At 48.7% G+C, this 25,835-nt stretch overlaps 1 protein-coding gene across 3 annotated transcripts in view; it reads right to left on the bottom strand.

Moving 5' to 3' along the window:
- Positions 1 to 25,835, bottom strand: part of ABHD12 (abhydrolase domain containing 12, lysophospholipase) — a 67,960-nt gene that overhangs the window by 9,169 nt on the left and 32,956 nt on the right. For all 3 annotated transcript variants that reach the window (XM_061207961.1, XM_061207962.1, XM_061207963.1), the window contains 4 exons: positions 11,572 to 11,696; positions 5,095 to 5,200; positions 2,752 to 2,871; positions 113 to 143 (listed from right to left, as the gene is read on the bottom strand). In XM_061207961.1, coding sequence (XP_061063944.1) covers positions 113 to 143; positions 2,752 to 2,871; positions 5,095 to 5,200; positions 11,572 to 11,696 — 382 coding nt within the window. The remainder of the gene's footprint in view (positions 1 to 112; positions 144 to 2,751; positions 2,872 to 5,094; positions 5,201 to 11,571; positions 11,697 to 25,835) is intronic.

The raw sequence follows: 25,835 nt of genomic DNA, 5'->3' as shown, positions 1-25,835 counted from the left end.
CACACCCCATGGGCACTGCTCCATCCATCTGTCCACTGTGTGGCCTCTTCTGTCTGTCATAAGCTAAGGGCACCGCTCTGTCCATCATAAACTGTGTGCCGTCCTCACCTACCTTGTAAAGCTCCACTCGGTGGTCGCCTCCTCTAGATCATCAGGGAAAGGAAACAAGCATGGCTGTTAGTGCATCTTCTCAGAAAGGGGGCCCAGGATCAACACTGTAGCATCTGGGCCCTTAGTGCCTGGTCCCCAAATCTACACGGGAGGGTGATGGACAGGTCACCTCCTCCTCAGGGCACCTACATGGCTCCCAGCTTGCCTCCACAGTATGGTGCCAAACAAGGGACAGTCTGAGCATTTGGGGGATATTTCTTAACTATTACCTCACCTTTGGTTTGAGTAGGCCATACAAACCTTCAGTACAAACCCCAGAAGACACAAAGGGCCCCTCAGCTCCCCAGTGTCCAGGACCACCCATGAACAGGAGGAAAGCACTTCCTTGCTGGCACACACACCACGGGGACTGGCCACAGGCACCTCCTGCCCCAACTTTTTCACCTACAGAGCCACAGCCAACTCTCAGAACTCTCCTCCTCGGCCATTCACGCCCTCCCCTCGTGGTCACTTTGGCTCTTTCCCACCTGCTGCTAACTGAGGTTCTGCTGCTGCGGCCACCCCCTGATGTCCTTCCACACACGTATGTCCGCGGGTGGATGCTGGGTTGAAGGTGCCATCGTGATCTGACAGCCACTGTGAGCCTCCCACCCCTCACCAGCAGGCTCCAGCTTCAGTGGCTCGGCCGAACACCACGGCCGAGCAGGCGCCACTGCTGGCACCACCTCATGCCTGCACCTCTGTCCAAGGACTGTCCATCTCTTTCTCCCATTTTCTGCCCAGATGCTGGCCGGCTGTTACCGTGCACAGACACCCAAGCGGGGACAGAGCTGCCTTGGGAGAGGGAAGCACATGAGCAGGCGGGCTCACCCTCGCCAGACTTCTCAGCTCTTTCCCTTCTTTATGAGGAACATTTGGCCAGTTTCCGGGGTGTGTGTTCACGAAGCAAGTGTCCTCAGGGGAGGCGAGAACACGACGAAGGAGGAAAGCCAATATAACCCAGAAACAAACATTCAAAGGACTCAGCTTCAAGACCAGAAAGAAATACTGCAGTGTCTTCAGTTATCTTTGCAACAGTTTGTCATGGCTCTTTTCCAAATTTTCCCAATACCCTACCTTGAGCAAGAAGGGGGATTTAGAGCGTGATGGGGTTGGGGGCATCCTGGGGGTCCGAGTCTCAGGGAACTATGGCTGCTGCTGTCCTGCCCGGCCGGGTGGCCGCCAAGATCTGCAGCCTGAGTAGTCCTTGGGGACGTGGCGGGGTTGGGGGGGGGGGCAGCAAACCTTCAAAGTCACAAGATTCCTTCCATCCTGAAGTTACAGATAGACTTTGTCTTCTTTACCATGTGATTGGCACTGCTCACAAAGAACTCCAAACTTCCCTCATTTATAGAAAGAGGCTACAGGAGCTGTTTGTATTCACTTGCTCTTTGAAAAGCGGAAGAGAAACCCGCTGTAGCTTGTCCCAGACGAAGGGAAAGCAGACTGCCAAGTGCGTGCTGAGTCAGTAGCTCAGCGCTCTGCTCTCCCGGCTCAGAGTGTCCTTGTGGGCCCCACTTCCTGGACATCCTGCTACATCCTCTGTGTAGCCCCTCTGCCCAGACGCCCGCTGTGGCCTGCTTTGTCCTCCTTGCCGGTTCTGCCTGTGAAATGACTGACCCCAGCCCGGCCCCGTGGTGCCCGGCCTCCTGCTGCTTCTTGCTGGCTCTCTCTCACGAGACCCAAGGAACAGGGACCCTCCCAGGGGTTTCAGGCAATGCTTGTTCAGAAAACGCCCCTCTTCCTCTCACCCCACCAGCTCTCCTGCAGACTCTTCTCAACAAGGCTGACCATGTGGGCTGGAAGGAGCCCTCTTTAAACAACGGCTCCAATCCCCGCTAGTCTGAAAGACATCCATTAAACCTACTCTTGAACAGCACCTGGGATAAACCTGGGTGAGGGCTTTATCTGCACAGACGTAGGTGCTTCCTTGATGGCCCAGTGGGATGCGCTGGCACTGCCAGCTCAGGGCTGGAAGTACCCTGGCCTGAGAGCGTGGCATGGCGGCCCCCGAGGACAAGCTTGTCCCTGCATGATCAGCTGGGTCTTTTCATGGGACTACCCCACCTTCAACGTCACCCTCGCCCCTCCCCAGGAAGCATGCCTCTCCCTCCAGCAGGGCACACCTGCCAGCGAGAAAGTGTCCTCAGACCAGACAGCAGATGCTGGGTGAGCAGGGGCGACTTCCTGGGCACACGGTGGCTCTGCAGGGTCTCAACAAACCTCGGCTGAGGGACCATGCCTCCTGCCCACTGAGAAGCCTTGTTCCCTAACCCAGGAAGAAGGACACCCCTCTGGCTGAGGCTCTGGGTCGCTCTGACAGACACAGCAACCTCCATCCCACCCCAGGCACGAGCTTCAGACCAGGGGTTTCTGGACACAGCTGCCCACATCTGCTCAGCAGGTGGTTTCCAAGCAAACAGGCCCGGTCCACCTTGCACACAGCCCTGCTCTGCTCTGGGCCTGTGGGAACACGACTTCATGCAAGCTTCTCCCAAACCCCAGACAAACCCTGCCTCTTCCTGTGTTCTCAGGACGCCCATGTCCCAGGTGCACCCACGCTCTCACTGCGATGGGTCCCATGAAGGAGCCCTTCCTCACCTGGTGCCCGCGTTCCCGTGCAGGTACAGGATGATCGGGTGGCTAGAAGCCAAGGCATCCTCATACCACATCTGGTCCTTCCCTTGGGCGTTCTTCCACCAGACAGCGGGGACAGTGTGCCTGGAAGCAGAAGCAGAGGGGAGCGGCAGGTGACGCGCCTGCAGACGGGATGCCCACGGCTCAAGTCACAACTGAGCGGAGAGCAGGAGGCCGGGTGGGCTGACTCCAAGCTGTGAGGGCAGCTTCTGGCAGCTGAGGCAGGTCATTTCCTGACTCGCGGATGGGCCCTCTCTGGGCCCCAGAAGCTTGCCCCGGCAGCAGTTACTAGGGGTGGGGCGACAGCCGCTCCTCCTGTATAAAGGGGAAGCTATGTGAGCTAAGACCCCTTCCAGCTGGGTCCCAGCACAGAATGGGCACTGAATGGACACTGAGCAACGCCATGTCCCCTCAAAGTCATCCATGTCTTGAAGTACGTAACTGAACTCACGACGTAAGACATGTCGTGCTGTTATATGTACTAATTCAGCAACACGGGTCTACGGGCTGGACTGGAAGCCCGGCCATCCTTAAAGCACCATTTCTAACACAGAGCCTGTCCACAAGCCGTCTTGGCACAGACGCACCTCTGCAGGAGACGTCACAGGCCCACGTGGGCAGTCCTTCCACGCCTGGCCAGGCATGTGGACACTTGTCTATGTGGCCAAACCCTCCTTTAGAGAGGTGCTCTGGTTCATCTTAACTCAGGACACATCAAAGTCACTGTTCATCACTGGGGAGGGTCTGATTTAATACTTTTTTTCTGTAAAACTTATTCAAATTCATTCTTGGGAAGTCTTAAAAACATTACATGGCCGATTTCTTCTTTTCTAAGTGTTAGCATCTCGTTTCTAACGTGTCTCTCTGACCCATTTCAGAGGATTGCATTTTGGGTGGTTCTGACCACTGCAGTTATCACTCTCCCACAATTACAAACCTATGAGACGGAAAGGTACATTTGGAAGGTGCTGGGAGCTGATACGCCTCCAGTAGCCAGCCTACCCGAACTCGGAGCTCCTGACGAAGGCCCAGGCAAGCTCTCCATCCCTGGGCTCCTCCCCCTGCCAAGCAGAGAGGAGCTGCCCTCCCACCACCACCCGCCTCCAGCTCCTCTGCAGCAGGAGGACCTGGCGAGGTGCCAGTGAGGGCAGGTGGTGAATGGAGCTGCTGCCACCCAAGGGCCCGCACTGCCATCAAGACAGCACAGGGTGCAGACCTGGGCGGGCAGTGGTGCCCACCAGCACACAGCGGCTGTCGCTTCCCGGAGACTCACGTGGTCATCACCAACACAACCTTCACAGGTAACTGTCCACAAATACCTGTCCTGTAACATGGCTGCTCTGCTCCAGGAAGAAGCCTGGCTGAGCCCACATCTTCAAAGCACAGACCCTATTAACCATCAGGAGAGCTGCCAATTCCCCCAAACAGCTCTGAGCAAAACATGTCAGGCTTCTGACTGAAAATGAAAATGCACAGTGGCCTGCATGCACACACTGGTCGTAAATGCTCCATTAAATCAAACCAGAAATGACCAAAGACAGTCCCAGCCTCAGCCACTAAGAACCAGAACCTCCCTCTCACTCTCTGGTCTTTACGCAGGACCCCCTGCCCTCCGCACAGCACAGGGAAGCGATTCAGAGCACTTCACTCAGAAGCTTCTCACGTCCACAGCAGTTCTACTGAGACAAAGGCAGCAATTCAGAGCTGCTTCTGAGAGAAAGAGAAGACGCCACAGGAAAGCTGGTCCGCTCTGGTTCTGTTGTTTGTAAACACCAACTAGTCCACAGAAAAAAGCATTAAATCATATTCGAAAGAAATGCCAAGAAGTCACAGAACTTAGGACCAACCGAAATTTATGGCTAAAAAAGTAAACGCTAAGAAAAGAGCAAAGGCCACCACTATCAAGAGCTGAGAGTGCTGTGTGTGAAAGAAATGCAGCTGTTTTCAACAACTGGGTGGGCCTTTCTCTGCAAGACAGGTGTGGCTCAAGCCTGCGCTCACGATTCTGTGATATATTCTCTGTTTCTGGCTTTCTTCTCCCCTGGAAACGAGGCTTTCTGCAAAAACCAATCTGGTTTGCAAACCTCAGAACAGAGCTGGTGCTGCCATCTCGTGCCCCATTATCAAGGAATTTAGCTGAGGTCTTTCCTTTGGAAACAGCAGGTAAAAGGTAAAAAAGGACAAGCAAGAGTTTCAGAGACGGCTCCGCTGTCAGGACAGCAGTGGCCGCATCTCACAGGCCTTCTGCCTCCTGGAGAGGCCGCAGAGCCGGCGCCCGGCCCTGCAGCCCTGAGGCTGCACACTCACCAGACTCCGAGGGTCACGTCTTCCTCTGGCTGGAGGTAGTAATTACAGGTGTGATTCAAACCTTGATCCTGCGGTTTTTTCAAATCAATGAAATAGGGAACGCGAACTGTGGGGGACAAAGAGATGGAAACCAGGATTAGTGAGGGTGGACAGACACACACGTACACAGCAGAGGTGACGCTCTCAAAAAGTGCCAAGTACTTTCCCAACGCCATACTGCCTGGGGCACCGGGCCCTCCAGCCTCGGGCGGGCCTGGAGGTAGATGTGTCTACAGATCCTTCGGCAAGGACGAGGTCCAAACAGAGACCCACTGAAGGTTGTTCAAGGTGTGAGAAGATGCGAAGGAGGGAAGGAAAGATCCTTGGGAGACCTGAGGGTCGGCCTGGCCATGAGAGAGGCTGGAGACAAGGAGGCTACGACTGAAGGCTGGAGCCAGGGTGCTGGGGGAGGGACTGTGGGAAAGGAGACAGATGGACGTGTGTTCTGGACCTGGGGCCACGGGCTTGATGACCACCTGAATGTGGGTGCGGGCCAGGTAAGTGGGATTCTGAGGTTTCCAGTGCTGTCATTTAACAGAGAGTGAGGCCGAAGATGAGGAGTGGGTGCCAGAGGTGGAGGAATCCACAGAACCCACAAGCCACACAGAGTCGAGGGAAGTCATGGGAACAAGACAGCAGCTACTCATTGAGCCCTGAATTTAACAGGTGACCTGTCGACAGGGCAACGGCTGATAAACTGCGGTGTACCCACCGATGGGAAGCCCTGGGCCTTCAGACAGAGGCAACCGATATCCACAGACCTGGAGGAACCTCCGTGAATTACAGGCAGGTGAGAAGAGCAGGGAAGGAGGGTAAGATCACTGTGCTACTGCTACGTAATCCCATGTCGTCACTGTACAAGCAAGCAACACCAACGCCAATTACAACACCAACACTGAGTGTGGCTTGGAAAGAAATACAGAGAGACACACCAGGCTGTGAACATGGGTTTAAAGTGTGTGGGGGGGTGGAGGCGAGCGTGTAATTTTCCCCTTGTATACCAATGCACTTTTATTGCTTGAGATGAACACAATTTTTGAAGTTATATTTAGTTGAAAAATGAAAAACAAAAACAAAAAACCAAACCTTGACATGGGATTTACTCACATTATAAAATGTCAATTCCCAGAGGGGGTGGGGACAAAGGGTAGTGTAGCCCTGACTTCCAGCCAGTCCCACCTTCAACAAGGAAATCATGCAACTCTTTGGTTTTCTTTGGTGAAGAGAGTAGTTTCATTGTGTAACTCACACGGCCTCTGGGCACCCGAGCCCTGCATGCCTACCTCATGCCCCAGGGCCTTTGCACCTGCTGCCCCCCCAGTACTCTGCGCCCACATACCTACATTCCAGCTCTTACTTCGTCAAATGTCCCCACGGCTCAGTAAACGTTCACTGAAGAAATGAAATAGCCAACTCACGAGGACATAGGGATACACACACGCTCCTTCCCCCAGGAATTCCCTGAGCATTTCAAACCACGGGGAAGACAAATCCTCCCACCAGGGCTGCTTTTGAACCTCCAGCTTCTTAATCCATCTCTTTTCCAAGCAGCAGGCTACATTTTAAAAACTTTAATTATTTTCTCTCAAAAGAAAACCGGCACTCAAAGGAGGTGGCATCCTATTTACTGGCGCACCTTCCCGATACTCTGAACACCATCCCTGAAACAGGCGGGTACCACTGTGACCACAGCACTTGCTCAACCACGGGTCACACGTGATGATTCTGGGATTTGCACCCAGGCAGCCCGACTCCATAGCCCACACTCTTGACTAATCAGACAGGAAGTGAGGAAGGTAAACTGGCTCTGATCCTGGTGGGCCCTGAATGTTCTCGAATTGGGTCCCCCTAAAAGATATATTGAAGTCCTAACCCCCAGCACATCAGAAGGTGACCTCATTTGGAAACAGGGTCTTTACAGAGATAATCGAGCTTAAGTAAGGTCATTTGGTGGACCTGATCTAATACGACTGGTGTCCTTATCAAAAGGGAATTTGGATACAGACAGAAGGAAGACAACATGAAGTCACAGGAGAAGGCAGCCGTGTGACGGAGGCAGGGGCAGCAGTGGTGCAGCTACAAGCCAAGGAACACCAACCACCACCAGAGGCTGGGAAGAGGCAAGGAAGAGGGAGCCCAGGCCTGCCAACACAGGGATTTCGAAGCTCCAGAACTGGGAGAGAATACATTTCTGTGGTTTTAAGCCACCCCGTCTGTGGTGTTTGTTATGCTGTGGAGTCAGAGTTCACTCTGACAACATCCTCAGGGAGGGCTCCTGACCAGCAGGCCTAGAAAGGTCTCCCCTGGACGCGTCTCTTTTAGACGGAGGTGCCCGCTCCTGCCATCCCCGGTGACCGCTCCGTGCTGGGGAAGCTGAGGCTGCAGCGTCAGGTGGCAGTTCATCATCTGACCACTGAGGGGAAACGACTTTGTCAGTAAAACTCTGAATATGTCCAACAAGTGCTGATTCAATCAACTCTGCTCCTGAGGCTGGAGTGCCCGTGCCAAAGGGAAGGTGGGCGCCATCGAGGGCTGAGGGCACTGCTGTCAGGCCTCATGGGTCCTCTCCCAGAAAAGGCGGCCATGCGGCCTACGCGCTGCCCCAGAGCTCTGAGAGGGCCCCTACCAGTGAAAAGCGTCTTCCGAGGATTAGCAATTAATCCTAAAAGCTTCCAAGCCCGAGAAATCTAGAACCAAGAAACTCAATTCTGCTCTAGGACAGACTCATCCCACCAAGCCCGTCCTCCGGTTCACTTTCATTTCTGTTTTAGAAACAACCGTGGAAAAGGATGCAGTTAATGTACCACGTGCAGCAGGTGCCGCCCGTGTGCCTCCCCTCCAGCTAGCGAGAGGTGCCTGGTCAGTCCCGGGGGGTGAGACAGCCCCAGAGGAACCACCTGGCCACTACTGGTAAAAGCAAGCAGAACTGCTGCAAGACAAAGGAACGGAGTCAAGGGGTGCAGAGCCCCAGGCTGGCCTGAGGAGGGTCCAGGATCTGCCTGGACCAGAACGTGGCTCACTCCTGCTGGCCTTCGTGTGGCCACAGCCCTTGGCCCGTGACTCTGGGACGCAGGCTGGAGCCCACCCTCCTGGGCCCTGCTTCCACCGCAGGGTTGAAGCAAGGAGAGAGCACCCAGCCTGCCAGCAGTCCCCTGAGGTGGCAGGGGCAGGAATCGGGAGCCGGGGACAGCGACCCAGCTCCTCATCGCTATCAATTACAAGCTCCGCCTCACACACAAGTTGACTGCACAGCCCAGGGACCCAGCACACAGGCCCATGCAGTTGTCAGGACCAGGCCTCTGGTTTCTCCTGCTTCTCCAGCTGGGTATTATCGAGCCTCTGGCCTCGCTGTCATTTATCAGCAACCACAAACATCATCGAGAGCGATTTAGAAAGGACCCTCAAGAGATGGTGCTCGGTAAACAGTGAGTAAACACATGAATGAACAGAAAACAACCGAGTCTGCCATCCTTTCCTCAGCCAATCTAGAAGATACTGGTGGGGTGAGAGGCCAGAACTCCTGGGCTGCAGAGAACATGTCTGACTGCCTGAGAACTCTGAACATCAGGGCTATGCCCCATCCCAGGCACTGAGTAAAGACCACCCTGACATACGGGAAGAGGTGGGGCACCAACAAGGGAAGGGCTGGGAAGGCCCTCTGGGTTTTATCAAACTCCAGCTCCCCACGGGCTCTGGGCTTCCACAAGAAGAAAGGGGTAAGGAAAGAAAGCTATCAGGGGTCACAGGGACTGCTAAGGGGAAGGAAAAAGAGGAGGCTGAAGGACTGCCATCCCATGAAAGCTGTAGTGGACAGGCTGACCTGCTGCTTGAACAACAAATGAGCAATTCATATATTAACCCTAATCTCCAAAAAAGGCCCAAGGCAGTGTGCAGACAAGAGCAGTTCTACAGCAGCCTCTGAACTGAAACATTCCTTCCCGCCAGGAGATGGTTCTAAATCCCAGGGCAAAGATTGTGACAAGGGGCTGGTATCACCACAACATCGCTGGGCTGGAGGCGGGGGTACCGACTTTTGAATGTGAGTATTGAAAAGCACATATATTTATGCTTACATGTACAGACACACACACACAAAGACCAGCAGGAAATAAACAATGTGACAGCAATTTTCTCTGAACAAGTTTCATTTTCTTCTTCATGCCATTCAGAGTTTTTCAGTTAATCTTTTGTTTTTAGAAAGATCATGTATTTTTTGTTTATGAAAATATATTTTAAGTAGAATAATGCCTTAAATCATAGATGCTATCCTTCATCTAATGCTTATTTATCTGAGTTATACATTTAGTTTCAGATAGAGTTGCTATGAACTTAAGACTACTTTAATCATGTTTTGGGGCGCAAAAGATTGTTACACTTCCTTCAATGTCCAAATGGAAATCCACAGCTCACGATTCACATCTTGAGGAGACAAGAACGAAGGTGCCCCCCGAACACGCAGGCCCTCCAGAAGCATGAGATGAAACTGCCAAGTCACACTGCAAGACAGCCTGGAGATCCCCATCTCCTCCACAGGAGAGGGGCACAGACAACTATCCCACTTCCACACAGCAGGCACATGGAAACAAGGAGTTGGGGACGGGTGTCTCTCTGGAGGGTGCAGGGCGGCCCCACGGCCCAGCCTGGCCCTCCTCTTCTGTGCCATGGAGCCCGACCCAGAGAACCCAGGAACATCCTGCCATTTCATTAGGAAATCAACAGTGCAAAATTTGTGGGCTGTGTCTAAAGTTACCCCAATGATTGACCTAAAGAAAATCAACTCAATTCAAATATTTGCTGGGGCCCCACGGTGTGGCAGCCCAGAGGGCAGCAGGTCACCTGCTGCCAAGACACCTGCCCAAGGGGCCTGAAGGTGTCCAGAGGCCTGCCTTGTGCGAAAGCTGTGCAGGGCTGACTCTAAGGTCTGCTATCGGGAAATCTGCAGCCTGTGGCTTCGTGTTTGCATGTAACCCAAACTCTCTTCTGTGCTAGACTGACTGTGGACATTTAAGGGACATTACAGTCAGAAAAAAACCAAAACTTTCTTGATTTTAATAGGTTGTGAGTTCCTTCTAAGTTTGTGCTTCTCACAAGCGGTGAAAACTCAGGGATGATAAATTCCTGGAAGTTTAGCCACGTTTATGTTAGAAAAATCAAATGCCTCTTAGTGTACCTACATGTGTTTTACACTTACTTTATGACACCCAAATAAAAAACGCATTTTAGATTTATGAAGTATTAGATATCCACCTTACTATTTCTGTTCCTCCTCCTCCTGCTTCTCTTTAGAGCAGACATTCCCTTTTAGCAGCGACATCCACTTTCCTGTGATCAAGTCTACTGCAGACTTAACACCCCAAACTCATATGCCCCAATGCACATGGGCCTCTGCAGAGTCTGCAGCACTGGTGTTACTACAGACGAGGGGCCACCCACCCCCTGCCTTGCTGCCCCAGGCCAGTCGCACAGGACACCTCAACACCTCCTGTCTGTCCTCTCCCCCCACCTCCTCTTCACCAGCTCCCCTGCTGCCTCCATAGCACCGGCCCAGCTTCCCAAGCCTCCAGCTCCGACACACACAAGTTCAAACCCACTCTTTGCAAACCAGCACAGCCAAGAGCGTGCAGAGCCTGCCTCATCTGCCCTGAGTGCTCCCCACACCCGACTGCAAGGCCATCATTCACGAGGCACCTGCTGTGTGCCAAGCGCCATGTTCCATCCGCCGACCTCTAACGCCCACATGCGCAGTCCCTTCCCGCCTGGCCTCATCTTGAAAGTGTAAAAGGATGCTCCATAAAAGGATTATTCCTGGCAACCGTATACCTTCCACTTCATAAACTTGATACTTCTACCCTTTTTCCTCCCACTTGCCCAAAAGTAAACGTATAGCATGAAAAAAAAAAACAAAAAACAAACTTTGGAACACACCAGGTCCAAGTTAACTGAAGGAGACTATAACACCTCTAAAGCCAGCATATAATTCCACAGAAACCAAAGTATGTCAGGGTTTTTTAAGGGGGAAAAAAAAAAGATTTTTTTTTTTTAATTTAAAGAAAAAAGGCCTAATTATTTTTAAGGCACTATTTTCAGCGGTCACCTTTTCCGAGGATAGTTAACCTCCTAGACTGCACAAGGGACAGAGCATCCCCAACATGACAGCTTCAGAAGACTCTCCATGTTATCAACATTTCTACCCACCTCAGCTGAAGAAAGACACCCCCCCCCGCAACCATGCAGTAGTCACCTGTGCACACAAATGCCAACCCTGAAGAGCAATGCCCTCGTTACAAACATCTTTTAACTGGGAAGGGGCAACGGGAACCTTCTGGACAATAAAAAGGCTCTATTTCCTGATCTGAGTAGTGAATATATAAATACATAAATCACCATGAAAATGAACTCTTACTAAAATGAAAGGAAAAATGGACAGACAGCACTTACCGAAATTCAAGAAAATCAGTTTGGCCTGTATCCCAGGACACAGTTTGATGAGAAATGGAATGGCCACGTACAACCCCACGACACAGAGGAGTATCTTCCTCAGTCGGAAGCACAGGCCCTTTCGCCTGCAAGAGAAAAGCAGTGAGCAGGTCAAAGACAGGAGTGAGTCTGCTGTGGTTTAGTAACAGCATAGTCCAAATCACTGACCAAGATCCACACCTATTGTTTCCAACAAGAATATCACCAATGATAAGAGGAGCCTCCCACCTGCTTTTGCCTTTTAATTTGCGCTTAGAACTCTACCAGAAGGGTAAAATGTGTTTCCTGAAAGCCAAAGAAACAGTCCTGCTGATTTCCTTTGTGTGCCCTGGGATCAGAACCCAGCACAGCCATCAGATCCTCAGAAAGTGCCCAACTTCATGTCAGACAGTAGCTGCAACTTCACTTCAGGAGAGTGGCTGCCTCTGAGCCTCTGACTGCCCTCCTGCAAGCAAGCGTGGGCTACCCATCAGAGGAAGCACGCATGCGACAGAACCTGCCACACCAGGTCCCGGGAGGGAGCAGGGGCTGAGAACAAGGCTCTGGCCATCACTGCATGTTCTCATATTTCTGCCTGCATACCCTCCAGAGGCCCCTTTTCCGGGCACCTTGGGCCAGGTCATCACCCCAGGTCTCAAGACTCTCTTCTAATCCACAACCAGCTCCAAGACTTCCTCATCCTGTTCCTGATGCCCTGTTAAAAAATGTCCCTAGCCCAGAGAGTCTCAAACTTCTTGGACTAAGGGCCTCTCTACAACTGAAAAATTGAGGGCCCCAAAGAGCTTCTGTTCATATGATTTGTTTTATGAGAAATTAAAGAAAAATTTAAAATATCTATTAAGTCATCTAATAACAATAAACAACCCATTACATGTTAATATAATAAACATCTGTTATAAAAAAATGATTATATTTTCCAAAACAAAAAATTTTAGTGAGATTTTTACAAATTTCTTTTAGTCAGACAGCTTAACAGAAGACAGATGGGTTCTCGTATCTGCTTCTGCATTCAATCTGCTGCAATCCCACACGTCATGCAGCATCTGGAAAGCTCCCGAAACCCCATGAGAGAATGAAAGTGAAAAAGGCAAACAGCATCTCAGTGTTACCAATGAAATCTCTCTGACCTCACGGACATGCTGAAGGGTTCTGGGGACCCCATGAGCCCCAAGCACACATGGAAACTGCTGCTTATCTCAGCATATCAAGTCTCAACCTCAATGGGTTTAGTTATTCATTTCTGGACTATTTCGAAAAAAAATAAGGTGGTTTAAAAAAATACACCTTGAACTGCTGACACATGCAACAATACAGAAGGATCTAAATGCATTAGGCTAGGGACTTCCCTGGTGGCACAGTGGTTTAGAATCCGCCTGCCAATGCAGGAGACACGGGTTCGAGCCCTGGTCCGGGAAGATCCTACATGCCGCAGAGCAATTAAGCCCATGCACCACAACTACTGAGCCTGCGCTCTAGAGCCCATGTGCCACAACTACTGAAGCCCGCGCGCCTAGCCTGTGCTCCGCAACAAGCCACCGCAATGAGAAGCCCACGCGCCGCAACTAGAGAAAGCCCGCGTACAGCAAGGAAGAGACAATGCAGCCAAAAATAAATAAATAAGTTTACAGAAATAAATACATAAATTTATATAAATAAATTTTTTTTAAAAAAAGCATTAGGCTAAGTTAAATAAGACAGACACAAAAGACTACATACTGTATAATCCCATTTGTCTGAAATTCCAGAAAAAGCAAAACTACAGAGACAGAAAAGCAGAACAGTGACCTCAGAGGCTGGGAGTAGAGGGAAGAGATTGCAAGGGGCACGAGGCAACTTTTACAGTAATGGAAATGTTCTTTATCTGGACTGTGGTTGTGGACACATGAATGTATATGTTGGTAAATTTTATCGCATGTAAATAATACTTCAACAAAGCTGATGTAAATAATACCTCAATAAAGCTGATGACAAATATGCATATCTGACAATGTAATCCTTTCACTCATTCACCTGGCTCATCCACCAGTCGTTACTGAGCACTGGGCACTCCTGGGGCAGTGGACAATAAGGGCAGCAGAGGATGCCATCTGCGTCTCTGCTGTGCTCTCAGCTCAGCGGGGCAGACAAAGGGTTGTGAGAGAGGCATCTGGTGCAGGGTGACCTGACCTAGTCTGGGCTTCCAGGGAAAGGGCCACTGGTGGAAACACTAAGTCAGGAATACAGGAGTTAACTAGATAATGCAGGAGAAGTTTAAAAGGGCATCTTAAATTCCATGCACAATCTACCCGTTCACTGAGGAAAGACATAGGATGTAGTGGTTTAGGTGCCGGCTCTGAAGTCAAATGATCTGGTCCAGCATCTAATCTACCACTTATTAGCTGTCATATCCCTCTTGAACAAAAAATATATATATAAATAGAAATGAAAAAAATTTATATACCTGTAGCAATAAGGCTCTTCTACATTAAAATCATTTTCTTCTGGATTGAGTTATCATTATAATTATTATCATACACATTAATCAAAATGACAAAGATGTTATATTTTTGGTAAATTATTATTAAGCATGAAAAGTAAACTTTTATTGAAAATACATCTTTTTTTTTTTTAACATCTTTATTGGAGTATAATTGCTTTACAATAGTGTGTTAGCTTCTGCTTTATAACAAAGTGAATCAGTTATACATATACATATGTTTCCATATCTCTTCCCTCTTGCATCTCCCTCCCTCCCACCCTCCCTATCCCACCCCTCTAGGTGGTCACAAAGCACCGAGCTGATCTCCCTGTGCTATGCGGTTGCTTCCCACTAGCTATCTATTTTACGTTTGGTAGTGTATATATGTCCATGCCACTCTCTCACTTAGTCCCAGCTTACCTTTCCCCTCCCTGTATCCTCAAGTCCATTCTCTAGTAGGTCTGCGTCTTTATTCCTGTCTTGCCACTAAGTTCTTCATGACCTTTTTTTTTTGTTCCCCTTAGATTCCATATATATGTGTTAGCATACTGTATTTGTTTTTCTCTTTCTTACTTCACTCTGTATGACAGACTCTAAATGAGATGGATTCCACTACTTTCCCAAATGCATCATGTCTCTCTCTATATATTACTTATTGATAGAAAAAAGGGGGGGTTAGCATTAATTCTATTTCTGTTTTTGGTTTTTAAAAATATTAGTATTGGGCTTCCCTGGTGGCGCAGTGGTTGAGAATCCACCTGCCAATGCAGGGGACACAGGTTCGAGCCCTGGTCCCGGAAGATCCCACATGCCGCGGAGCAGCTGGGCCCGTGAGCCACAATTACTGAGCCTGCGCGTCTGGAGCCTGTGCTCCGCAACGAGAGAGGCCGCGATAGTGAGAGGCCCGCGCACTGCGATGAAGAGTGGCCCCCACTTGCCACAACTGGAGAAAGCCCTAGCACAGAAACGAAGACCCAACACAGCCATAAATAAATAAATAAAATTTAAAAGAGATAAAAGAAAATCAATAATTAAAAAAAAATATATATATATATAAGTATTGAGGACTTGTTCACATCAGTAAAAGGGAATGGAAGTTTACTAGTATCACCACTTCTTCAGGGTTATATGCTCAAAATCACACAGTAAAAACACTCAAATAAGCCCTTTTTCATTTTTGTTGACAGCTAAGAATTTGACACCACCTGACTTGTAAAATTTTTATGCAGTCATTAGACATTCACTTAGTTTATCAGCTTTTACCAAGAACTGAGCCCTCTTGCCTTGACCTTGACCTGCCTTTAGCAAGAATCCTGCTAAGTCATCCCCCACCTTGATATCTGATCAAGTCCCTCATCCCCCCACCTTTGATGTCTAAACCCTTGACCTGCCTTTAGCAAGAGTCCCCCCACCCTTGATGTCTCCTCAATAATTTTTCATCCCCTGATCCCCTAACTCTACTTTCTGTCTGGAAATCCCAAGCCGTCTCCTCAGAAGGCATCCCAGACAGGGCTGTACGCGGGCCTGACCCTTCTACCAGCTCCTTCTGTCCACCCTGCCAGGCCTTTTCCTTCCCACCCCAGCCCCACCTCCCTACAGCCACTAGAGCAATAGGCCCCTGCCTCCATGGGGGGCTGTTAAGGGACTCAGGGACTCCACACAGCCTCTACCTGAGGATGAAAAGGAAAAATGACAAATTGGAAACAGGTCGGATGTTTTACCCAGGCAGCTGGGCTGTGGAAACACCCAGACTGCTGCTTGGTATTCTCAAAAAGTCCCTCACCTGAAATTTAGTCCATTGCCTCCACAAGATTACATACCATGGGAAATGAAAATCTTAAAAGTCAAATATAGTAAAAAAGCATTAGTCCTCATCTTGAGCAGGTTACCTTAAATTGTTCCATTTCCCCAAAACTAAGTTCAGATAAAAAGATAAATAAAGCAGGGCAAAGACGAGAACCAACTCTTACGTTACATAAGCTGCTGAGTTTTGTGTGACTGTGATTATGCTGACTGGTGGCTCAGCTGTCAGGATGAGTGCAGTAAGATCTCTCTTTGTATCTGACTGTCTGTTTACATATGTATGGACATATGTGTGTGTATGTATGTACGTATGTAACCTACAGCTGACCCTTGAACAGCGAAGGGGTTAGGGGTGCCAACCCTCCATGCAATTGAAAATCTGAGTATAACTTGAAGTTGGCCCTCCATTTTTGCGGTTCTGCTTCTGTGGATTCAACCAACCGTGGATCATCATGTGGTACTGTGGTGAAAAAAAATCTGTTTATGAGTGGACCCGCCCGCACAGTTCAAACCTGTGTTGTTCAAGGGTCCACTGTATTTGTGATGTTTTCCTAGCCCTGGATGGTATTACCAAATTAATTTATAAAATCCCTTTAAGGAGCTCTGTTCCAATTGGCTTAAAGAGAAATAAGTGACAAATTAAATATTCCTAAAACTCCCAGAAGTATAAGAACCCAAATATTTTTCAAGCTCATGTATAAATAAAACCAGTTTAGTAGTGTCAGTTTAATAAAAGCAGTTGTCCTCTTGAAACAGGAGGGAAGGGGGCAGGGCACAACCTTTAAAAGAATGACATAGCCAAAGGACATGACAAAAACTGGTTAGAACCAACTAGATCCAAGATGGTGGAAGATTCGACTTCCAGTAGACCTTGAGCCTCATAATATGCTCATTGTAATGCATTAGCTAAATGACATACCCACCAGTGCCATGACAGTTCTGAGGCCAACCAAAAAAGGCCAAAAGCGGGCGATGGCCCAATTCCTAGAAATCCCCGTCCCTTCCCCGAAATAGTTGGAATAATCCTCCTGCTCATTAGCCTATGAAATTTACCCAGCCCATAAAAACTAACCACACCATATTTCGGGGACTCTCACCTTCTGAGATGGCCCACACTCTGTGGAGTGTGTTCCTCTCTAAATAAATCCACTTCTACCTATCACTTTGTCTCTCACTCGACAAGACATAAAGAACCTGAGCTTCATTAAGACCTGAGACCAGGTGTGTGACCTCAATTAAAAGACAGTGGGTTTTGACCAGGTTCGACTCCTGGCATATAGGTTCAAGTCCCACCTGAAGTGCATGGTTTCACTCTGAGTTATCAGCATTAAGTATAATATGAGCACACATTATTTGACTAATAAACCCAGGTAGAACAACAACCTAATATAATATACTAGATTATTATGATTATAAAAATTATAAACTCAACCTAAGAATAAAAGTACAAGTAGATATGCAGTAAAATTGCTTGAAATCCATTATTTCATGTATATCAAGTGCAGCAATAAAACAAAACCCACGTATTTAACTAAGGTTTTTATTCTGTGATTTTTTTTTTGAAACTTGCCTAACACACGTGTTATAAAAATAATAAACAGGGAAATAACTTGATGATGGCTAGCTTACAGCATTCATGAACAATCCCAGTATAACTGTTAAGAACCAGTGTATCGGACTTCCCTGGTGGCAAAGTGGTTAAGAATCCGCCTGCCAATGCAGGGGACATGGGTTCAATCCCTGGTCTGGGAAGATCCCACATGCTGCAGAGTAACTAAGCCCGTGCACCACAACTACTGAGCCTGCGCGCCTAGAGCCCATGCTCCACAGCAAGAGAAGCCACCGCAATGAGAAGCCCATGCACCACAACGAAGAGTAGTCCCCGCTCGCTGCAACTAGAGAAAGCCCGTGAGCAACAACGAAGACCCAATGTGGCAATCAATCAATCAATCAATAAATAAATGTATGTATAGATATATAAAAGAACCAGTGTATCAGGCTGACGTGATATAAAAGTTTTATGAATGGATTTTTCAACAATAGCTGAAACCAAGCAGGTCTCTGTGGGGCCCTCCTGGGCACAAAAGCCCTTCTGCACCCCCTGTTTCTAGGAGATAGGCTTCACTCAGCCTCCTTGACCTTCCCTGATTTCCAAAGGGCAGATTCAAACAGTTGCTAATTGGGGAAGGGAGGCAATGGAGAAACAAGGGAGGGGCAGTCAAGAACAACAGTGCACACTTGGGGCAGGGTCCTGGTTCCCCCTCAAGGGATATACAAAACAATATCTTTGAGTTTCTTCTGCAGGAACTAAGGCCCCCACCCAGGTGGAGGATGGTAATTTCAGGCTGAGCACAAGATTCCTGTAGCACCACCGTAATACCTCACCACCAACCAATCAGAAGAAAATTACACACCCTGCAGCCCTCACCCCAAATTTTGCCTATGAAAACTTTTCCACCAAAACCATCAGGGGTTTTTGAGCACGAGCCACCAGGGTTCTCCTTGCTTGGCCCTGCAATAAACCTTTCTCTGCTCCAAACTCCGATGTTCTGGTTTGTTTGGCCTCACTGTGCATTGGGCACACTAACTTTGGTAACAAACATTTATCTTTTTCCCCCTGCCTGATCCTTCCAGAATTCAGAGACTCTGACTGACTATTCTTATTTTCATGGCAATGTAGTTACTTGCATAAGTTCAGCAAGAATCCGTCCTCCTTGTACAGAACACAATTGGAAACACTGATTATATAACCAAGGCTTTGACTGGAATGGCATATTTAAAAATGATTCATAGAATTGTATACGACCAGACAGCTTTAAGGAACTAAGGCTGACTTTATGGAACCAATGTTTAGAAACACCTCTTAGAAAAACAGGCCTGGTACCTAATTTACATAGTTCCCAGCCTTACTTACAGGTCACTTCCTGGCAGGCCCCAAAACTGTAGGATATTTTAAGGACTTCAGGAAGATAGGAATTCATCCAAATCTATAGGTACTGCAGTTCTTGGCTTGGTTTCCTAGCTTCGAAAGACTTTTAAAAGTCTGAGATTCCTTATAAAACGTTCCAGCAAAGCAAACTTTTAAGAGGCTTATGTGGTCAACTGGCATTCTTGCTGCACTTATGTAAATGATTAGGCCAAATCTTTTTTTTTTTAAATAAAGAAAAATAATCTTACTTTGAGTATCTCTGATCAAAGAAGGACACGACTGTGGAGAGAAATTTTATGTTTCAACAGAAAACTGTAACACACCCTTGTGGGTTATTCAGATTTCTAGTCCTGTTCATTATCTTTGAGGTTTTATTATCTATCTGTAAACTGGTCTAGATCCTGCCCTCTTGTACATTTTATCAGTCTTCACCAAATTCTCAATTCTTTGGGTTTCCTTCAATGCCTGGTTACAACCCTCCAAGTTAACATTTTTAATTTTCTTCACACCCTCCTGACTCGAGGTGACCTGACTGCCCAGATCCTCACTGGGACTCCAGGCTGTCGTGCATTTTCCCCTTCCCCGAGGATCTGAAAAGTCCTTCCGGATGAAGCTGGTCAACTTGATGTAAACCTTTTTGAGGCTTCACCACAGCAGATCACGTGTGGGATGCCATTACCAAAGACATTCAAACTGCAAACCAGGAAATCCATCTTACTGCCATCCTCCCTCCACCACCTAAAAATGCTTCAAACTCAACGTTTAAATATCTTCTCAACTGACTGCCCTCTGGACTCAGAAAATGGGTTTAGAATCTGCTCCAACCATTAACCTTTGTTTTTCTTTTTGTTTGCTTGTTCTAACCCAAGGTCGTCTTTCTTACTGCAGATTGCCTACTTCTCACCTTCTCAGCTGAGTCTTCTCTCTGCAGCAATCAACCAGCTCCTTGCTTGTGAAACTTCTTGGGAAGTTTCAACTGGGGGGAATGTGGGGACTGATAACCCAAAAGAAATGGTCAAAATTACTTCAAAATGAAAACATCTGATTTCTAACAGATGCAGAAAGAAATCTCATTGGAAATTCCCTCCTCTGCCTAAGGCAGAGCTCTAGAAGAGCAGCTGCCACAAACCGCCCTTGGGGAGGTCTCCAGTCAGGGAGGTGACTGACCTTGGGCACAGGACATCCAAAAACACTGTATCAACAAGCTTCATCAGAACCTTCTGTCCTAAAAGCCCTAAAGCCCTAGTCCTGCCCCTCCCCTTTATGAAACTGGCAATATAAACCCTTTCCCTCTGGCTGTTTGGGGAGCTACTCTCTTTACAGAGCACTCCCACATGCATAATAAACTTTTCTCCTGTTAATCTATTATCAATTACTTCAGATCTAAATTTATGCTGGAAAAGTTTTTCTCTCAGCAGCATAATCATCAGGTCTGGCCCTCTTTCTCCAACAGATGAAGTCCTTCCAGCAGGGACCCTTTCACCTTTGTCTCTGTGGTAGCTAAGTCAATGCCACGCCTACAGTTTGTGCTCAGTGAATGTTTGATCAAAGAATTACTGCCCCATGATCATTAATGCAGAAAATTATCAGAACCACCACCAACTTCTCTGGGCTCCCACTACACTTAAGAGTTCCACAGTTTTTTTCTAGTTCATAGTTTGTGTCTTCAACCAAGCATCTACACTGAAAGTTACTCTGGTTGACAGTCACTTGGTTGTGTATTAGAATCTTTGGAGAAATTTACAAAATATCAATGCCTGGAACTTGCTTCAGGAATTCTAGTTTGGGGAATTCCCTGGCAGTCCACTGCAGGGGGCATGGGTTTGCTTCCTGGTCAGGAAACTAAGGTCCTGCATGCCGTGCAGCGTGGCCAAAAAAAGAAAAAGAAAAAATAATAATAAAAATAAAGAAAGAAAAAAAAGAAATTCTAGTTTTAATGGTCTGAAGTATGACTTGACCACACTTGAGGAGACCATAGCCGTCTGCCCACCCAGCAGCCCCTGAGCACCTCAGCACTTGCTGAGACAGGAAGGGGGCAGGGCATAACCTTTAAAAGAATGACAGCCATCGAGGACACAACATAAACTGGTTAGAACCAACTAGCTCCAAGATGGTGGACGAATTGAATTCCACTAGACCTTGAGCCTCAGTATATGCTCACTGTAATACATCATGCTAAATAACACACCCACAGGCACCATGACAGTTCCAAGGCCAACCATAAAGGTCACAAATTGGGCAGTGGCCCAATTCCTGGAAATCCCCATCCTTTCCCCAAAATAGTTGGAATAATCCTCTCACTCATTAGCCTATGAAATTACCCACCCCTATAAAAACTGACAACCCCGTACCCTGGTGCCTCTCACCTTCTGAGATGGCCCACACTCTGTCTATGGAGTGTGTATCTCCCTGAATAAACTTCCTTTTTTTAAAAATAAGTTTATTTATTTATTTATTTTTGGCTACATTGGATCTTCGTTGCTGCGCACGGGTTTTTCTCTAGTTGCGGCAAGCGGGGCTACTCTTTGTTGAGGTACACAGGCTTCTCATTGCGGTGGGTTCTCTTGTTGCGGAGCACAGGCTCTAGGTGCACGGGCTTCAGTAGTTGTGGCATGTGGGCTCAGTAGTTGTGGCCTGTGGGCTCTAGAGTGCAGGCTCAGTAGTTGTGGCACACGGGCTTAGTTGCTCCGCAGCACGTGGGATCTTCCCGGACCAGGGCTCAAACCCGTGTCCCCTGCGTTGGCAGGCAGATTCTTAACCACTGCGCCACCAGGGAAGTCCCCACATGAACTTTCTAATCACTTTACTATGGCTCGCTCTTGAATTCTTTCCTGTGCAAAGCCAAGAACCCACACTCGGCGGCCATCCCCCGTCCCAGGGACTCACCTGAGACCTGGGACGTGACCATCCTCTCTGGCCCCACTTTCTTTCCTGCGACACTGCCACTTACTTCACCTTCGCGGCCTTTCCCTCTGTCCCTGCCAAGCCAGACTCAATGCCCATGATCATTAATGTGCCACCACCCGCACTTCAGAGTTTCGCATGGCATCTCCCTTCCCCTGGGGTTGGAACAGGCCAGTAAGGGTGCTGAGCACGCCTGAATCCTTCCTGAGAGTCTCCGTAAAAACCTAGGAGGGACAGAGAACTGGGGACAAAGGGAGCCACCCTGGAGTGGCCAAAGGAGCCCTTTAGTCTCTCAGGACAGGACCTGAAGGTTCTAATTTTAAGACTTAAACCACTTTAATAAGCAAACAAACAAAAAGGAGTTTCTGGCCTCGACAGATCAAATAAGCTCAGTGAAGCAGGAAACTGCATCTGGCAGTAAGCAAAAAACCAACCACCAGAATCTGGCCGTAAGGACTGCTCTTACCTGCAGTGGCAGTTCACCGCTGTGGGAGGTGGAAGCCAGACACAGGGGTGCATGCTGTCCCAGAAGCAGGACGGGAGTGGGCAGGAAGGGCAGTGAAGGAGACACCTACTGGCTCACAGCGCCCACAGTGGGAGGACTCTCCTGCAACTGACCTCAGCTCTGGTGCCAAAATAGGTCCTTCCACAGAAGTTCATTCACATTTATGGCTGACTTTTTAAGCATTCTGGCTTTTCGGCATCAATTGCCAGGCCTCATGCCTTCTGGGCTAAAATGTTGTATATAAGTCCCAGGTTCCAGATGAGAAACCGAGGCTCGTGTACGAGCACGCGGTCCATGTGGAACTGAACGCAGCCCATCTTTCCTGATGTCCGAGACAAACATTCTTGGGTCAGACCATTCACAGAGACACATAGGATCCCAAGCGACCTGGGGAACACGACAACACCAAACAAAATCCAGCAAGCCAAACTACTGAGTCCGCAAAATCCTATGCAAGACAGGACTGTACTGTCAGAAAAAATTAATAAAGGTTACACTAGAAGAAAAATGAACTTGTCTGGTCTGCTCAGCTCTTGGCCATCCGTCCCATCTTCTCAGAACGACAGTCTTCACACCCCCTCCAGCAGTTCAGACCAAGAAACTGGCCCCATCGCTTCTCTGTCTGCTCGCTTATCTGACCTGGGCTTTCCCTTTCCTACCTCTCTTTTTCTTCTCCTTCTGTGCCTTCTAAAGAGATACTCAAACATAATTAAATGGCTTCGAACAATGGAAGCATTATTTCTTTGTAAGAGGTTTGAGCTGTCAAAGTCTGTCTTTGGAACAGGAAATAGGAAAAATAACAGTACAATCATTCCCAAAGGCCCCCACCTCATATAAACACTACCGTGTCCTCTGCGAGGCTAGAGCTGGAAATTCTGTATTATATGGAAGCAGCAGGTGTTAAGAAGTGAACCCTGTCTGATACTCTGTCAATCTGCAGCTGGAAAACAGTTCATGCAGGACATCAAGACTAGCAGGGGTTCACTCTCATTCTCTGCTAACAAAGGAAAACAGGCAGATAACAAATGAAGATTTTAAACAACAAAGCCCTGTCCCCATTTTAAGGTCAAGACAAAATAAGAATGAGGCTGCGCTCATCATGTTTAATGAGAAAGGCTGTGTCTCTGAGCTCAGCCTAAGAAAACTTCCTGTGGATGGAGCCGTCATTAAAAAAAAAAATTTTTTTTTAACCATTTCCTGCTAAAAGAGCAAAACCCCTTCTTTGAGCAAACTGAGAAGGTATATATTTTTAAAGATTTTTCATTGCATGCCACCAAATGAAAGTTGTCATTTATACTTTAAGGAGGCGGTCTTCTTTTTCCCCACTTTGAGCTGTGAAACTAGGGCAATAATATGAAGCACTGATGGGTAGATAAAGAGAGGCCTCTCTTGGGACTTCCCTGGTGGTACAGTGGTTAAGACTTTGCACTCCCAATGCAGGGGGGCGGGTTCGATCCCTGGTCAGGGAACTAGATCCCACATGCATGCCGCAACCAAGAGTTCGCATGCCACAACCATGGAGCTGGCGAGCCGCAACTAAGGAGCCCGCCTGCTGCAACTAAGACCCAGTGCAACCAAATAAATAAAATTAAAAAAAAAAAAAAAAAGAGAGAGAGAGACCTTTCTTGAAAGAACAGAAGCCAAATCTAGGAACCAAGGAAGCCCAAAAGATGCTCTTTACTGAGGAAAACTTCAGTGAATGAGCTTGTTTATATCAATATAGTTCCTGCACTATGGAGATGAAAAACAAAAGTATACCTTAGTGTGTTCCAGTCAAACAGCACCTGCCAAACTGAACAGGAGAAATGATACCTAAGGCCAGGTCCCCACAGTTACTCCTGCTGGTCCGCCTGCTCCCAGCACCTGACGCTGTGCAGGTTTCATTTCCCACAGGCCCTCTGCAGGGCAGCTGGCACAAGCTCTCAGACTTTCCTTAGGCAATAAATGCTCAGCGCTTGCAAGAGTCTCTATGCAACTAAGCCTATCTGCTTCCAAACAGCCGTTTCCCATGCGCTGCTCTGACACCCAATGGTTTAAAACTGTTGGGAACTGGCCACCCTCTCTTTCCTGGACGTGTGACCTCAGTCAGCATACCCACTGCTGCTGTGGACGTGTCCACCTTTCTAGCACCAGGACTGGAGCCCTTCAGGGACCAACCTGGGGACCGACTCCACTTCCACAAGCCCCGGTGAGCAACCCTCAGATGCGCCCAGACAGGCAGAAGGGCTGCAGTTCTGGGAAAATGTGTGAGAGTCAGGAGGCAGGTGCAGGAATGGCACCTGCTTCCCCTCCGATTTCCAAATTGATAGTGATTTGCTTTTCACCTTACTGTTCCCGAGTTAGATGTTTTAATAACCTGCCTGATTCCTCTGCCAGGGGAGGGAACAGAGTGCTGGGTGAAGACTCAGAGCAAGGCCCCCATCCAGTAAAACAGCCCCTCAGGCAGTTGGGGCCCTTGCGGTGCTTCCCTCCAGCGGGAGCACCTGTAAAGTGCGAGGCACCGTGCTCCCAAACCTGGGCTCTGCATAGCAGTGGAGACAGAGATGGCCTGTCACTCCTCACAGCCCGACTCTCTGAGCCTCGGTTCCCTCACTCTAATGGAATCTACCTGAAAGGCCCGTTGTGCAGAGTAAACGAACAAGGACATGAAATGCTCAGCACGGTCATGGTCTTGGTCTCGCACATGGAGAAGGAACACTGAGCTGAACTGAAACAGCTTCCGTCCTGGGCTGGCTTTGTCCAGCCCTGCTTGGCTGAACTACCCAGCTGAGCTCTAATTTCCTGCTCTGGTATCCTAAATTACAATTACTCTTTAACCACGTTAGTGCTTAAAAGCAGTGGTTTCACGCTTCAGAAATGACGCCAGTAACGTGGCATGCAGCATCAGAAGGGAAGCTAAGCGGGAAGCGGGTGCAGGGCTGTGGTGGGGCTGCCAGCCTCCTCCGGGGTGGATCCCACCCAGCCCTGGCAGCTCACAGGCAGACCTACCTCACTTCTGTGGCCCTCGGTCCCCAGGACACTTGCGTTTTCTAGCAGAGTCACAGGACCTTCCTGTTCAGCTTGAGTGGTGTTCTGCCCTAGGCGCCCAGGACATGCCCTAAGGCAGCGAAGAGGGGAGCCCAGTGCTCTGTGCTGCGTGGCCCCAGTGCTACTCGACTGCCATCGGCTAAAACGGCCGAGCCCATCAGCTCTTGCACACAATTACATGGCAGTCGCCAGTGCTGCTCACTGTTCTCTCTGGCTCTGTGCCTTCCTGGGCCCAGGGTAGGATGGCACGTCCCCCTCCCCCTTTAGAGTTAGGGGCGGCCAAGTGACTTTCTTTGGCTAAGGAAACGTGAGCAGAGAGACCATGTCCCTTCCACTTCAGGAGCAGCAACGGCCCACAAGGTGGAGGGAGGGTGTGTGGAGCTGGAGGCCCTGCTGGCCTGGATCCTCAGTGACCACAACAAGCAGAGGCCACACCAGACACACAGCGGGGTAAGAAATACACCAGTGACCCAGGGGTTCTGCTGCATGACCTGGTCTGCCCTGACCAACACTCAGGTCAGATCAACAACGTGCAGGCCTCAAAGGACTGAGCTCCAGGTACAGCGCTATATACCCAGCTATCTTCAGTGTCTCCACAT

Source organism: Eubalaena glacialis, chromosome 13 (genome assembly GCF_028564815.1).
Source record: "Eubalaena glacialis isolate mEubGla1 chromosome 13, mEubGla1.1.hap2.+ XY, whole genome shotgun sequence".
Lineage (NCBI taxonomy): Eukaryota > Metazoa > Chordata > Mammalia > Artiodactyla > Balaenidae > Eubalaena > Eubalaena glacialis.
Note: the sequence above shows the minus strand (reverse complement) of the source record. Positions and strands in the feature narration are given on the sequence as shown.